Here is a 15,975-nt window from a genome sequence, read left to right on the forward strand (position 1 = left end):
TTTTCTCTTCAAAAAGACCATGACCTCCATCTCCTTTTCTTTCTTTACAAGAAATAAAGCTCTTGAGTGCAACTTGTAGCATAAAAGGGTTCCATTAAAAAAAAAAAAAATTTCCATTCATAAAAATAAGTCACTCTCCAAAAGGAGAAGTTTTTCATTGTGACAGAAACACGAGTGGTACATCACGTGTTATTATATAAGTGGTGGAAAGTTTAATTTTTAAAGTTATTAATTTTTAAAGTTATTAATTTTTTAACACACATATCCCACTATTTGTATAGTGACATCTCGTATTTTTATATAGGTGGTAGAAAATTTTAATATTTAAGTTATTAACTTTTTAACACACATATCTCATTATTTGTATAATAACACGTGGCGTACCACCCCGTGTTCCGATCACATCGAAAAATCTCTCCCAAAAGACCCTTTTATCACCAAACACACTTACACCTTCCCTTTCCCCATACATGAAGAAATGGAGGGTTGATGGAGCATGAAAGCGATATACATCAAACCCTCTTTAGTTTTCTCCATCCCTCTTAATTTATATTTCTACTACTTCCTATCCTCCAGTACCATATAATCCAACCTAGCTAGGGAGAGTGATACACATATATAGCAAGTATATTTCTAGACTATCATCCTTACAAAGCAAATAATGAAGGATATATGTCGGGTGATGGTTGAGACGTCTATTTTTCCCGTCCTTAAATACTGATCTCTTAAAGCAAAAACCCAGTTTCCATTTCTGCAATTCCTCCTTCCCGTTGCCAATTGCAAACCCAATAGAAAAACTCAAAGTCAAGAAGTAATTATCTTCTTTTTGTTTATACATGCCTAATCTTTTATTCCTACTTTGCTTCGTTTTCCTTATACAAGTTGGTTTAGTGGTTTCAAAAAAAATAAAAAAATAAAGCTCTCACGTAACTCATGATGTTAATCTATGTCTATTGATTTATTACAAATATGGTTGTCAAAATTGATCTTGATCATGCCTTTTAATTAGAGAGTGTGGTTTTTGGTTTTTTCTTTGCAGCTAGCTAACAGAAAAAACCACAATTCATCAATTTGGAGGGGTTTTTGCCATTTTCCATCCTTGCAACAATGGAGTTGCCAAATCAAGCACCTGAGAGCTCCTCCCAGAAAAAATTGGGAAGAGGCAAAATTGAGATTAAGCGGATCGAAAACACTACAAATCGACAAGTTACCTTCTGCAAACGCCGCAACGGATTGCTTAAGAAAGCCTATGAATTGTCTGTTCTTTGTGATGCTGAAGTTGCTCTTATCGTGTTCTCCAACCGTGGCCGCCTCTATGAGTATGCTAACAACAGGTTTGCATATTAATTTCTAATTTTCTTAATTTAACTATTTTGTTCTAGCACTTTAGCCTCTCTCTCTCTCTCTCTCTCTCTCTCTCTCTCTCTCTCTCTCTCTCTCTCTCTCGATCTCTAAGAGTTCTTCTGATTTGATCTTCAAGTAATCTTAATTCAATTAATCACTTTATTCGTTTATATATATATATGATCTTAACTTTTCAGCTGGAAGCTAATTTTAATTATTTAGTTACACATAAAATTCTAATTACTAACTTGTTTTTGTTTTTCAATCTCTTTGTTGTTTAACAAATGTTAAGTCTGGTTTAGGAGCAGTTGAGATTAATTATTTTGTTCTTTTTGGTTTTGGGTGTGGCTAGCTAGGGTGAAACTTGAGTAATTAAAGTGGCCCCAAAAGGGATCACATATAATTATTTTCTTCCTTTTGTTTGTTTTCCTTTATAAGCTTTGAGGCATATTTCAGCTTATCAACCAGAAAACTTTGATCTTTGGGGTAATATATATATTTTTTATTTTCTTTATATATTGTGCTTATCTTTCTATAGCTTAGCTCTTTGTGTGGCTGGATGCAGATCTGTAGGATCACAGATAAAAGTAGAGGAAGTTGTGTGTTAGTGATCCTAGCAGTTTTTGTATGATAACAATCTTAGGGTTACAAAGTGTTGCAGGTCTTTTAGATCAGCTTCCATTGTTGTTAAACTCCTCTCTCTCTCTCTCTCTCTCTCTCTCTCTCTCTCTCTCCCCACATGTCATCAAACAGTAGTCTATAAAAATTATGTCAGCAGCTCACAAAGCTGTCCAACTCTCATTAGCCAGTTCCCTTCATCTCATGACGCTTCCTAAGTAAACATGTCAACTAAGATAAGAAGTAAAATGAATATCTATTATGTATATAAGTTAAAACCTAAGTAAAAAAACTCCAATCAGATTGCCAGAACTACGTAATTTCACCACCTTTTTATAGTTATGGGTTTCTATACATTAATTTTTGTTCTATTTATTTGCCGCTTTCTGGAACATAAAGGAGGAGGCTAGGGGTGTTGTTAGCTAGGGTTTCAGAAGTCAAATTACATATCAACCAAGCATACTTCAATCAGTCAGCTGCAAGTCTGAGACATAGGTTCAAAAGCCTAATGGATGTCTAAATTTTTATCTTATTTTCAAGAGAAATCACACAAGAAATATGATTTTGTTAATTAAGGCTAAAAAACTCAAATGGGAATTTTTAAATCTTGTTACAGATCTGTCATTATTCCTAGATCCTCTCCGGATCCCCTCACTGAGGATCCGAGGGGTCAATTAATAACAACCATTCATCAAACATCGTGCGGTCACAATTTTTTCCAATTTTTTTTTATATTTTTCACGCAAACAAGATTGCTTTACTTTTGAAAATATAAAAAGCATTCAATTGTGGCCGCATGATCTTTGATGAACGGTCGATATTAATTGATCCCCCGAATTCCCAGTGAGAAGATCCGAAGAGGTTCTAATTCCATCCCAAACACCAAAGTATTTATATTAACCCAGAGGGAGATTGTTGTCATCATTGTGGTGGGTCTGGGAAGCTAGAACAGTACATCTTGTGTTTAGTGTTTTAAAACCCATCCCCCCCTCTCACCATCCCCGATTCGGCTCCTGAACCTACCTCTTGATTGGTCATGCTAACTCTGGCTCACTTTTAGCCCCATCCCCCTCTCACCATCCCCAATTCGGCTCCCACATAGAAGAATCTCTCCTTACTTGGGGTTCTCTAATATTTCCCGGCCTATCCTTAACTCCGAGGTTTTTCATAATATTTAGTTTCTTCATTAAAAATATAATAATTAAGATCTAACGGTTAAAATATTCCCAAAAACAAAATAAATTTCGCCTATTTAGTACATATATCAGGAATTGGTATAGGGAAGCAGGTGCCTAGCTAGGGTTTCTTGTGTGAGCGAGTGAGCTGTATTATTGTTTCTTTGAGTTTACAGCTTAGGAATCTTTGGTCACGTCAGACATGATGTTTCTGTTCGTCCAGTCCGGACAAAGAAGCTGCTATCACATAATGATTCCCTTCATTTCCATCTTCTCTTTTTACTTTTTATCATTTTTTCAATGGAAGATTATATCCACACATTCCAAATTATTTTCCTCACACTCTTTTAATTTCTTAATATTTTTCTATCAAATGTTAGTAGTGTGTAGAAAATAATAAAAATTTAAAAAAGTGTAGAAGAATTAATTTGGAGTGTGTGAATATACTCTCTATTTTCCAATATCTTCCCTTCAATTTGTTTCTTTTTATCTTTGAGTTTCTGTGGTGAAAAAAGATGAAAAATAATTTTCCTTGTTCTCATTATGCATTATTATTAATCTATCTTTGGAGGAGTCATTAGTCATAAAATCCTTCATCTTTCTGGAAACAATATCCTCAAGAAGCACAAAAAGAGCCTTTAACTTAAACCTCAAATTTTATGAGTGTGTATATGTATACATGTACACACACTGCCAAAACCCAGAAGAGGGAGAATCATGTTTAATTAGTATCATGCTTCCCTTTTACTGAACCATATATAGATATACATAGATTTGTTTATTATTTACCTGCATATGCTCCAAGAAGAGTTGTGTGTGACTGTGACCCTGTGGAGAGAGAGAGAGAGAGAGATGAAAGAAGCAAAGATGAAATGACTGAGGAATGGAGAAGACAAGTCAGTGAAGAAAAAATGCTAAAAATGGCTGCAAAAACAGACATCTTTGTCTCAGAGAATTCAGAGACATAAAAGGAAATAAATTCTTTTTCAGATCTGTGAGTAAAAATCACTTGTTTAATACCCTAGTCTTGGTAAAATTTAAAGGGTCTTTTGGTGTGTTTTGGGGTCATCGAGGTGGGAATAGGATTGTTCCATAGGGTTATTGCTCATTGTGTAATGGGTTACTGACACGTGGAGTAGATTTAGAGATTGTGAGAGGGAGCCAATCATATATGGGATCTTCTGCCAGCATGGCAGAGGCAACCAATCACTGCATGGCTCGATGAAACTAAGGTAACAACTCTCCAAGAGTATATTGAATGCTTTTGTTTGGTTCTTTTGTTTTCTTTTCTTTCGGGCAATTTTTGGTTCTGCTCCATGTTGCAGAACATCAACTAGGGACTACACATTAACAGTGGTGGAGCCAGATCTGGCCATATAGCTGAGCCCTTTTAAAGTATTAATCTGTTTTGTATATTTAGTATTATTGGGTATTTATATATAGGATCATTTTGGTTTTGGTTCCTAATTTGCCTAATTGTTAAGCTGAGATCTTATTTATTTAAATATTTTGATTGAGGTCCTTAGCATTATGCATTTAATGTCCCACAAATTATGAAATTTAAACAAATAGAATATATATATATATATATATATATATATATATATATATATATATATATTCTATGGATAAATGTTTGTTTATGTGGTAATTATATAGGGTATATCATCTTGTACGAAGCAAAGAAGATTACTTGAAAGCAAGCAAGATTTTAAAAGGCACTAGTTTGACGGCGAGCAGGAGCCTAATGTCTAGGCGTATTTTTAATTTTAACTAAATTTATTATATAATATATAAATAATGTTTACCTATACCTAAAAATATATATAAGTGTATTGGAATACATAAATTGTAAAATAGAATGACATATAAATTATAAAGTATTGAAACATATGGAAAACGTAGAGAATAAGCATATAATGAGTGTTCATCCAAGTATTTATCAAGTCTCTTACAATTTATTAAAAAAAAACAAAATGAAAAATAAAGGTCATCTATTTTATGTCTAAGCGAGAGTTGCGACTTAGGCGGTCTATGCGGGTATGTAGGCGAGTCTAAACAAGCACCTTAGCATGTCTAGGCATCCTTTCATATTATTAAAAACCTAGAGATTAATCGTGGTTGTGACCAACTGCCTAACGCCGAGGCGGCTCTAAATGGGAATTTTTAGGACACTGCTTGTAAGTGAAATTAGATTCCAACTTTAAACGTCATTTTTTATTAATCAAAAGTATTGTTTTCTTATAATTTTTAATCAGTGTAATTCTTCTTTTAGTTTCACAAACTATTTAAGTAGTCCAATATAATATAGTTTCAATTCATGCGTTCCAGGTTCGAAACTCTCCCTCGCCTAAATTATTATAATAGTTCCAAATCCTCCCTTCTCCTTAATAATAATAATAATTTTTTTAGTGGTCAATTATAGTACAATTTAACATAAATCAAACATAAACGATAACTCTAATCAATTTATGCATACCAATGTAATATGCACTGAATTCACTAATTAGTGCAAAAATTAAAAAGTGAAGTGGAACACTCATATCACAGTAACCATACTAATTTATCAATTATGTCTTCGAGTTTCCTTACATCTCTCGCAAGCTAGAGCTTTAAAACTGGAACACTCACTCTTATTTTTTTATTTTTTTTTATTTTTTTGTAATCAAAGAAAATAAACTCATAGTTATAGCCCGTGTCCAAGATTGGATATTTGGATTGGGTTGAAGCACTAATAAGATTCAATGTACGCTGAATGAGAAAATAGATATCAACTTTTAAATTTTTTATGACTAATTCCTCGTTTACTTTCAACTATAACAAAATTTGGGTGTTAGCATCCATTATTTCTTTCTTACTACAACATTGAATCTATGAGTTGTCTATTCCAATCCAACCCTTGACACCAAACGTTGCCTATTAATATTCATAAAAGTGGCTGTCTCTTCCTACAATATCAGTTAAACATGTTTGTCTAAGGAACTAGTGAAAAGTCTTATCTAATTAAGTATATCCCTTTTTTATCAAATAAAATGTAGACTCATGATATTCCAAATGTACTGGTTGGTACCCTAGGCATAGATATGGCACACCATTAGATTAAGGTTAAGAATAAGGAGCATCGGTAGCCACCATCCCAACTCCAATCTTAACCCTAATTTATTGGTGGTGTATAGCTAGGCCTAGGCCATCAACAAGTAAATTGTTGGTGGTTTTATTTTTGTGTGTATGTATCTCAGTGTCTGTGTGTGTATTTCTGGAGGTTCTTTACATTATTTCTTTGAATTCTTAATTTTGGAGACGTTCCTTTACTAATTAACTTCCATAACTGTTGTTCTGAGTTGGGTCCATGATCAATCAGGAAAGGATCATGCTAGCTAGGGTATCAATAACGTTCATGATTACTTCACATACGATATCAGTTTGTTATGTCGAGGGTTAGGTTTCTATGTAAAGTATTGAAATCGCAATTTGCATGTGATCTAATACCTAAAAGTATACATTAAGGATGATAGCTAGGAGTTTTACCTTACATGTACAAGAATCAAGAAGTCGGATTCGATGAGATCCCACGAAGGTTGTTCTTCCCCACACGACCAAATTAAGTCACCAAAAACCCTCAAAGATGTGATGATGGTTCACTTGGAAGTTGGAACTTTAATTTTTCTCAAGGGGAGAGAAACAGAGAAAATATGCCAAGGGTTTGGCATAAAATTGGGTTGTTTGTGTTCGTTCTCTGCAACTATGCATGAACAATAATTGCATAAAAGAGAGTGAGATAATAGAAGAAAGAAATAGTGTTCTGATCTCTCAATGTGTGATGCAGCTTTCTTTGACTTATGATGTGTTTTGGTTGGCCCCTAGGCGCCTAGCTTATCCCTTTTAGTGCACCATTTCTTATATTGGTACAATTTCTAATTAAAATACCTACGAAATAGGGCATTTCATTCCAAATTATTTAAGTGTTTGAAGAACCACACAAAAAATTGGAAGCTTAACCTTAGTTCTGTTTCTCTTAGCAGTGTTAGAGCAACAATAGACAGGTACAAAAAAGCATGCACTGATCCTACGAACGGTGGATCTGTTTCAGAAGCCAACACTCAGGTAAACTCCTTTTAGACGATGAATAGAATGGGTTATATGTTCCAAAGAATTTATGTTTCTATAGCAGGTTTTGAAGCGGAAGTTCTTATGTACATTGAAAACCTTAGGAGTTTTTCATCTTTTTGTAACCACATAAACCCAATATTAGGCAAGACATGTCTAGCATTAGTCTTAAATAATAGTTAATTTCTCTAAAGATTAATCTTCCTTTTCTCCTAGCTAGAAGATGACTGACAATATGTCACTCAAACTGGCTATTTATATCCAATTTTGGTCACCTAATCCACATTGGCTAGCTAATTATAACCCTGAGCCCTGGAGAAGCAATTGCAAAGCTCCTGATTCAAGTTTACGCTTCCTCTTTTCCGGACATTCGTTTCGTCTGCTGTTTATTCATTTAAATTGTATGTATTGAAACAGTTCAAATTGTTTTATGAGTTTGTCTAATGCTGTCACCACATACATGGCCTCAGTTTTATCAGCAGGAAGCATCCAAACTGCGAAGACAGATCCGAGAAATTCAGAATTCAAACAGGTAATTAAGTAGAAATAATTTCATTAGATAATTAACTACATTGTCTAATATCTGTCCGTCTACATATTCTGCAATGAACGATATGATCATAACTTATTCTGCCCCTCTCTCCAGGCATATACTGGGTGAAGCTCTTAGCACCTTGAACACCAAGGAACTGAAGAACCTAGAAGGAAGATTGGAGAAAGGAATCAGCAGAATAAGATCCAAGAAGGTACTCCATTTCCCCATTTTGATTGCAAAAATTTGTTGAACCCTTTCACTTTTAATTAATCCCGACTACAAATCTCAACTGACGTGTACTCGGATAAACCGCAGAATGAAATGCTGTTTTCTGAAATCGAATTCATGCAAAAAAGGGTAACCTTATCTTCTACTATACTAATAAATTACATGCCTTGGTGCCAAATTTCATTATTCATGTTACTTATAGAATAATTTTACTTCTGAAAAGCAATATTACGTGCACATTGTTTGTGCAGGAGACCGAGCTGCAACACCACAACAATTTTCTGAGAGCAAAGGTGAATCTCTCTTTCTCCCTTCAACTGCATAAGCCAATACCGAAAAGGTTAACTTAATTACTAATACGAATGATAAAATTTATGTTGCATGGTACAGATAGCTGAAAATGAGAGAGAACAGCAGCAGCAAACACATATGATGCCGGGAACTTCCTACGATCAGTCGATGCCTTCGCATTCGTATGACAGGAACTTCCTCCCAGCGGTGATCTTGGAGTCCAACAATAACCATTACCCTCACCAAGTCCAGACAGCTCTCCAACTTGTGTAAGAATTTTTTAGCATTACTAATTTACTAGTAATACAATTGACATTTTACTTTTTAATTCACACGCATATATACGGACGAGATAACCAGTTACTGTTCACTTTTGATCTTTGGATGCAGTTGAAATGCTGGACTGCCGTCTGATGTTCTTCTATCCATATTATCTGATCTGTTTTCTTAAATCTATGAGATAATTGGTTGTGGTTTTATGTATATGGGAGAACCAGTTTGTTGTTCATGTTCTCCATAATATCAGAATTTTCTGTATTAACTAGCTACTTTTTCAACTATGATGACAAGTAAATTTGATTTCTCAACCTAATTAAAGTTTCCATCTCTATCATTTTGTTGCTCATGCGCATACATCTGCATCCTTTCTTAGTTTCTGCAAATCACAGTTTAAAAATGCATAAATGACTCGAAGTATACACACAGAATAATGTATATGCACACGTGTTAGACCGTTTTTGACAAGTAAGTAGAAATGACTAATTCCGACAAAATAAGTGAAGTATTTGCGTTTCATAAATTAAAACAGAATGAATAAGAAAATGTGTGCACGTATGTTAAACTGTAATATATGTTTTCGTTGCGAAAATGGATATATGAAGTTTGCCCTAGGAGCCTAAAAAGTGGAAGGCTAGCTAGGTTTTTGACTTTATAGAAGAAAAAATGGGCCATTGTGGGGAGAGTAGTTGAAATATCTTGATCACTTTGACGTGAGCGGCTCATCCATTCGAGTCCGAGTGTGCCCAATATAAGCCCAACAGCATAATGTTGTGCATAACTTATTCACTTATTTGGAATAATATCCATCAGAGCAGAAGTACCACTCTCTCTACCATATCCTTTATTGGTAAATGTCATTTTCTCTGCATATATAGGACGTATGCAATCGGGACCAAAAACATAAAAGATAATTTTGACCAAAAAAATAAAAAAGACTCAAAAAGATAATTTGTAGATATGAAAATGTTAATGTGGATACATTTTATATGCATATGGTATAATCATTAGTTAACACACTTCAAACAAAAATACTCCATCATCTTTTGTTTTTGCTTGTATCGATCAAATTTACTACGAGAGATTCTGGCAGAGCTCACTTATTAGGGCAGTTCGAACAATTTTCAACATCAAACAAGAATTGTGTGGTATCAGACGAGACCAAAATACAGAAGATCTCATGTTTTTGTAAGGAGTGTCCTACTAATGACATGATCGGGCTGTTTCTACTCAAAGTTTTCTCCCACCAACCATATGTATTGTTGTGGTATATTATTGCTTTTACCATAACAAAGGTAAGTACATGCAATGTTGACAACGCATTGTCATCCCTTGTTGTATGGGTATGATGAGAACTAGAGAAGATATGACTAAATGCCCTACCCAACCTAAAACATACATTGATGCATGAGAATGTGACTGTGGGTCGTTGGATGCATTACAAAACTAACAATGCCCCATAGTTACATTGTGCGACTACAATTGATGCTAGCGCTACGCAAACCATTTATCTATTGGCAGTCCTAATTATTCTCTTTTTCTTTGTTTGTTTTCAAAATACACCAGATAAATGGAATAGGAATCAGATTACTCTAAAACTTGAGAAAAATTTTGGTACATAAGCAAGGTTGAATAGCCTTACTAACAAGTTTTGTCATTGATTAATCTAAGCATTTCAATTACCTGAGTAAAATTTACAATAGGGGTGGTGTTATCCACGCCCCTTTTTACTTCTCACACTCTCAATTTTCAGTCATCGAGTCGAATAAGTTGAAGAAAATCAAATGATATAAATTAATCATGGGTGTGCGGATAGCACCACCCTACAATATAATGTCTGAGAGATACATCCATGGAAGCTTTATATCCCTTTATATGCATTGAAAGGTTGAATATCCTGATTCTATGGTATAATTGCATCGTACGATACCTTCTTCGTCTATTGTCTATCATGATTTATGGACATGAAATAACACCATCTGAAGTGTCCTGAGCTGAGGGTGAGCAGAGACTGAAGCCGAAAACCTTCTTCCCTCTGTTCCCCAACTCCGCTTTCGGGATTTGTCCCAAAATGAATATCGAAGAGCTAAAGGACTTCGTCCTCTTCACCCCATGATTCTACATTGCCTAACAAACTTGTTTGAACTGTTTACATGCTTGTTCCACAAGCCTCTTACCTCTGGACACCCAATCTCGAGCCATGGCTTTGATGGGCCACTGAAATGGATGACCGAAGCAGCTTCCAATATATCTTTGGGAACCTCTGGAGATCGAGAACCTAACCCAGCCACATGCCATAATGGGTCAATAGGATGCACATGACCCTCAAATGCAATCAACGCCGGTGGAACTATTCCTGGATGCCACAATGTCAGCCCAGACTTCTGGTTCTGTGAAGTGCACATAGGATATTAGTATCAAGTTATCGAGACTCACGAGTCCAGAAATATGAATGTTTTCCTGTTTACAAGCAGTTTCCAGTCACAAAATACTGGCTAATGTGATAATATACTTACAAGTTTTAACCATTGATGGTACGTTTCTGTAATATTGGTCTGCCGCCAAGCTTCAAGATCAAAGACATTCATGCCATACAGCCACGCACAACGATCACGATCGAAGTTGGATGAAATGATAGGGTGTGAAAAATTGAAGTAGTCACTGTAAGTTCTTCCAGGGCAACAGTTGTCACCGCACCATGAATTGACAACTGCACCAACAACATTTCCATTGAGATCCAGTTCCCACAAAGATGATAAGTCATGTTGTACAACAATATCATCGTCCAAGAACACTATCTTGTCGAGATCTGGAAAAAGCTGTGTGGCCCATGAAAATTAGATGATATCATTACAAATTCACATTCAACGTCATCCACTCCATCAGGGAATATCTGTGAAAGAAATAGAGCAATTACCTCGGGGATATAGATTCGAAGAAGGTTCATAAGGGAAAGGCAGCTGGGACTCAGAGCTGCTAACAATCTTTTATGTTCTCCATCGGATTCAAAATCATCTTCTTTCAAATTTCTATAGTAACGTCTCCAAATCTGGCGAAGGATCTCTAGCATCTCCTTGACTCCAACATTTACCTCCTGAGACCAGTCGTACTGGTGTAGCCCTTTAACTTCCACCACTGCTGATTGAAAAGAATTAATTGCAAACCATGCATGCATTGGAGTATAAGTTTTCTTGTCAGTCACTATGTGAAAAATCAATTTTTCGGGTTTGGCTGATTTTTGGACCGTAGAGGAGATAACAACAGAAGCTGCGAGCACATTATCAGTTAGGAGAACTAGGTGGTGAAAGGAGCGATCAGAAAGTCGAGAAACATATTCAGGTGGAGGTAAACGAGATCGAGCTATTGCATTTACAGCATATTCTTCTGCTAATTTGAGGCAAAGGCAATGTATGCTCTTGGGCACACCATGTGAGGCTAAATGCCAGTAAACCAATTCCCGCTGTCTGGCTGACTGAACCTTGTGTTCCATTCTTGATAGCTGCATTAAGCAACAAGCTATTCCTCAGTTAAGTTTTATATTATTATCAAAAGATATTCAAACTGATAGCAAGTCATAAACAATAGCGACGACGAATGCATACATTAACTTCTACTTCAAGTCAAATTTTGAACTTAAAAAAGTTCATTTGTCCAACTAATTGCAGCTAGCAACAAGTAGCCAACATTAAGAGAGAAATTTAATTGAAACACTTTACAACCTTTCGAAGTTCTTGTGGTCCAAATGCTGGCACATTCCAACAATCCCTATTAAGAACTAGAGAGTGAAATCATCCATGTGAAAGATGCTTAACTTCAAGGTTTTGCATAGAAACAACATATTACAGAAGAAAAAAGTGCATGGATAGTGATGGCACATCAATCTTCAATCTACTGTCATCAGAAACTGTTTATTTGATTGAACAAACAGCCAAGGAACACTAGTTAGATATAGTTGGCAGAAATTTTGGAATGGACTACTCACACATTTTAGTAGTTCTGCATACGTGGGTTAGGCTAGTTGGCTAAGGCAGTGTGTTCTGCCTCTTGTGCCTAAGTTCGATCTCCCTCCCCGGTAGATTAAATTAATTATGGTGATAATAGAAACGATTAAGTTAGATTATGATCAGATTGGTGTTTGACAGTTCATCAGACCAAAACACAAGACAAATAATTTAAGCCAATAATACCAAAAGGGTAGGTGGAAGTTAGGGTTCTGGACCAATTTTTGCCAACCCGAAATGGTGGACTAAGACAATAGACATTGCATCACCCTACCAGAAAACACACAAAAGTAGTAAAGGAAGAGGAAACAAAACTAACCGCTAGCTATAAAAATCAAAGTAAAAGAAAACAGATATACTGAGTGAGTCTAGTAAAAAGTAAAAAAATGAATTGAGTGTTTTACCATGGCCTTTGTTTTGAAAGCGAAGGATTTGACATCGTGTTGCTTCAACGTCATCTCCTGCACCAGTTGGTTAAACGACTCGATCCCTTGCTCATTATTATTTAAGTCACCATCCTTTGCTTCTAGCAGTGCTCTTGCTAACTCCTCTCTGAGCTTCATTAGCATTAACCACATCAAAACAAAACCTCTTAGATTATTACATGAAATGAACATGATAACTGTTCTGTTAACTAAACTACATATCAACACAACCCTGTTTATCAACCAAAAACCTATGATCTAAATTACATATTAATATAATTTTGATTGTCAACCAAAAACCATTGAAATTACTATTATACCCTTTTACACATAACTGGAAAGAAAAAAAACATTAGAAAAGAAAAAAATTGGACATTCTAGTAATTTCACACAAACAAGTTTTTGCTAATTTTTTTTATAAACCTCAGAGCCATGTCGTCCTATCAATGTCTAAACTTTGTCTCTTTCTCTCTCGTTTACACCCACATCTACTTTTTCTAGCTTCCCCAATCCACTAATTTTTTTTTTTTTTTTACACAAATTAAATTTAATTCTTCATAAAATTTTAAATCACACACATAGTGTGTGTGGTGCATCTAGTTTCTTTTGGAGAAGACAATTATTCTACCCTGATTTATGAGGATGAGGATTCAAAATCAGACGCAAGGAGAAGACAATAGCCTGACCAACTAGTCTGACCTACATTTGTGACATGACAATACACGAGAATGAAAAAAACCAAAAACAAAAAGGGAATGCCATTTTTTGCCACTCAAGTGAAATGAAGGTTTCGTTTTTAGCTGACAATTACATTTGATGGAATAGTCCTATTCTGGTTCTGGAAATAGACGTTTAGGGCTAAATATTGTATTTCCTGTTTGTTTTTATTTTAATCTTTCTAAAGATCAAGTGGACGAGAATAATACGATTGCAAGACCAACTGGCCACGTGTCCAGGAAAGCAACTGAGCGGAGTGAAGGCCAATACCGACACTCCCTCAAATGCACTTATCCATTGACTGTGCTCTGTATTTTCCTAGTACCAAATTGCCATCGCCAACTATATCATTTTACCAGAAATACCATTAGTCTTTTTTTTTTTCATTTTTTTTTTCTGAAAAGCCAGAAATACCATTTGTCAATTACAAAAAATCAAGTTAAATGTAGAAATATTCTTCTTCACCTGTATCAGAATATTTTTTCTTTTGAAATAATTCTTTTTTAATAAACAATAACGTTAGCAAATTCAATATGAATTGGTGAATATTGCATCTGCACCAGGTTACATAAATTAATTATTTTTCAACACTACAGTAAAACACTATCTTCTTAAAAAAGTTTATTAATTGAACTAATTCATTTTTAACTCAATTTATTAAAAGAGGCGTACACTCCTCTAATTAACTGAACTAATTAGTTTTTAACCCAATTTATTAAAATTAGACAAACATCTTTTTTTTTTTTTTTTTGAGAAACGTTGGATAAACATCTTTGTTTTTCTGTTTTGTGCAAAATAACTGTTTAATATATATATATATATATATATATAAAAAGAAAGTGAAGTTGAAATGGCAATTTCGTGGGAGCACTTACTGTAGATTCGTCACCCCCGCTGAAAATCCTCCAACCTACGCAGTCTGCAGCATTTGCCAACACGCAAAAAAAAACAAACCAAAAAGCGAGTAATAAATTTGATGACAAAACAAGAAATTCCGCTTCAGAATCAGAAATCATTCTGAGATATTCATAACGCAAGGTACAATAGCTAACAACCGCATGATTACAAATGATTCTTAGGATTATTTTTACTTTTTACACATTCTTTATAGTTTCGACCATCGAATATTGAAAGAAAATTAATCAACTAAGACTAATAAAAATATGTAAAAAATAAAATAAAGTGTACCCTTAAACAAAAATCCAAACGTACAACCACGTCACAACAAATCCCAAAACTCTTTTTACTCTAAAACTTTAAGAAAATTAAAATAAATTAAAAATTAATTACTCAGTACTTTAATTTAGTAATATTTTTTTTCTTACTTGTAAAAATAATTTTAAATTCGAATACCATAGATAACGAATTAGATACAAAAATTAAGTTACACATACACCGAACTCCCCCTCTTCTTACTCTATAAAATATATCTTTGCACTTAAAAAGAGATAGTGTTACCGAGAGTGGAAGAGCAAGCAGTGGCAGAATCAAGGACAATGACCGCAATTCTGACGAAAAGGAAGGGTAAAACTAGTGCGAGAACCAGCAACAACGGCATGACCGTCCGGCCGGAAATCCTCCGAGTCGCCACCGTCGCCGGAGACCCGGGAGTCCCCTTCCCGGCGCCGGCGCTGGATATCGTCAGCCTCTTTATCCCCGTCGTAGATATATAGAATTTCATCTTCCTCCACAACAGTGGCAACAGCAACTCCGCCTCTGCAGCAGCTTCATATCAATGCGACGGCTATGGTCGGCCGGGCCAGAGAGCGGAGAGCAGCTGCCTCGGGCTCAGTCGAGATCTGACCGTACACAGAGAGCGAGTGAGATTGAAAATTCAAAATGCGAGTGGGATTTGTGGTTTGGAATTGGAAGGAGGACGAGGTCACGGGCTCTGAGTTGTCGAACAAAGGCCAGAGAGAAACAGAGTGCAGTTCTGTTTTTAGAGAGAGAGAGAGAGGAAAAGCCAAAAGCAGTGTTCAAAGCCGCGGGAAAGAGAAGGAATTTTATAGGGTTTTGTTATGGGAGAGACGGGGGAAAGAGAGAGAGAGTGTGTGTGTGTGTACGAGCCAATTAGTTAGAGAAATAGTAAGTTTTTGTACCTGGGATTAAGGGTTAATTACTTATTTGGCCTTGGCTTTTCGCAAATGGCACCGACAAATTGTGACGCCCTTCGTAATTCGCTCGCTTTTGTTTTGTAATGGGCTTAGGCTGTGGGCTACTTATGGGCCCACGGGTCAGCCATTCTGCAGCTCTGTAAT

The 15,975-nt window shown here is 35.5% G+C and overlaps 2 protein-coding genes across 4 annotated transcripts; one reads left to right on the plus strand and one right to left on the minus strand.

Annotated features, from left to right (window-relative positions):
- Nucleotides 1-540: 540 nt before the first annotated feature.
- On the plus strand, nt 541-8,912 carry LOC137708191 (agamous-like MADS-box protein MADS1). Of its 3 annotated transcripts, none has more exons than XM_068447207.1 (9): nt 554-811; nt 1,040-1,334; nt 7,157-7,241; nt 7,715-7,776; nt 7,891-7,990; nt 8,095-8,136; nt 8,259-8,300; nt 8,398-8,567; nt 8,689-8,912. In XM_068447207.1, exons 2-9 carry the CDS (start codon nt 1,108-1,110, stop codon nt 8,690-8,692), a joined length of 732 nt encoding a protein of 243 aa, XP_068303308.1. In that variant the 5' UTR covers nt 554-811; nt 1,040-1,107; the 3' UTR covers nt 8,693-8,912. The 3 variants fall into 3 exon arrangements, with proteins under 3 accessions (XP_068303310.1, XP_068303308.1, XP_068303311.1); XM_068447210.1 differs by having other exon boundaries at nt 560-811; nt 7,160-7,241; nt 8,689-8,911; XM_068447209.1 differs by lacking the exon at nt 8,689-8,912 and having other exon boundaries at nt 541-811; nt 8,398-8,571.
- A 1,287-nt stretch (nt 8,913-10,199) lies between these two features.
- LOC137708479 (probable galacturonosyltransferase 15) lies at nt 10,200-15,719 on the minus strand. The gene is made up of 6 exons (XM_068447563.1): nt 15,176-15,719; nt 14,593-14,636; nt 12,980-13,132; nt 11,492-12,073; nt 11,091-11,393; nt 10,200-10,964 (listed from the first exon to the last, which is right to left on the minus strand). The coding sequence occupies exons 1-6, from the start codon at nt 15,396-15,398 to the stop codon at nt 10,680-10,682; spliced, it is 1,590 nt and encodes a 529-aa protein (XP_068303664.1). The 5' UTR covers nt 15,399-15,719; the 3' UTR covers nt 10,200-10,679.
- Between the last annotated feature and the right edge of the window lie 256 nt (nt 15,720-15,975).

This window comes from Pyrus communis, chromosome 11, assembly GCF_963583255.1.
Source record: "Pyrus communis chromosome 11, drPyrComm1.1, whole genome shotgun sequence".
Classification (NCBI taxonomy): Eukaryota; Viridiplantae; Streptophyta; class Magnoliopsida; order Rosales; family Rosaceae; genus Pyrus; species Pyrus communis.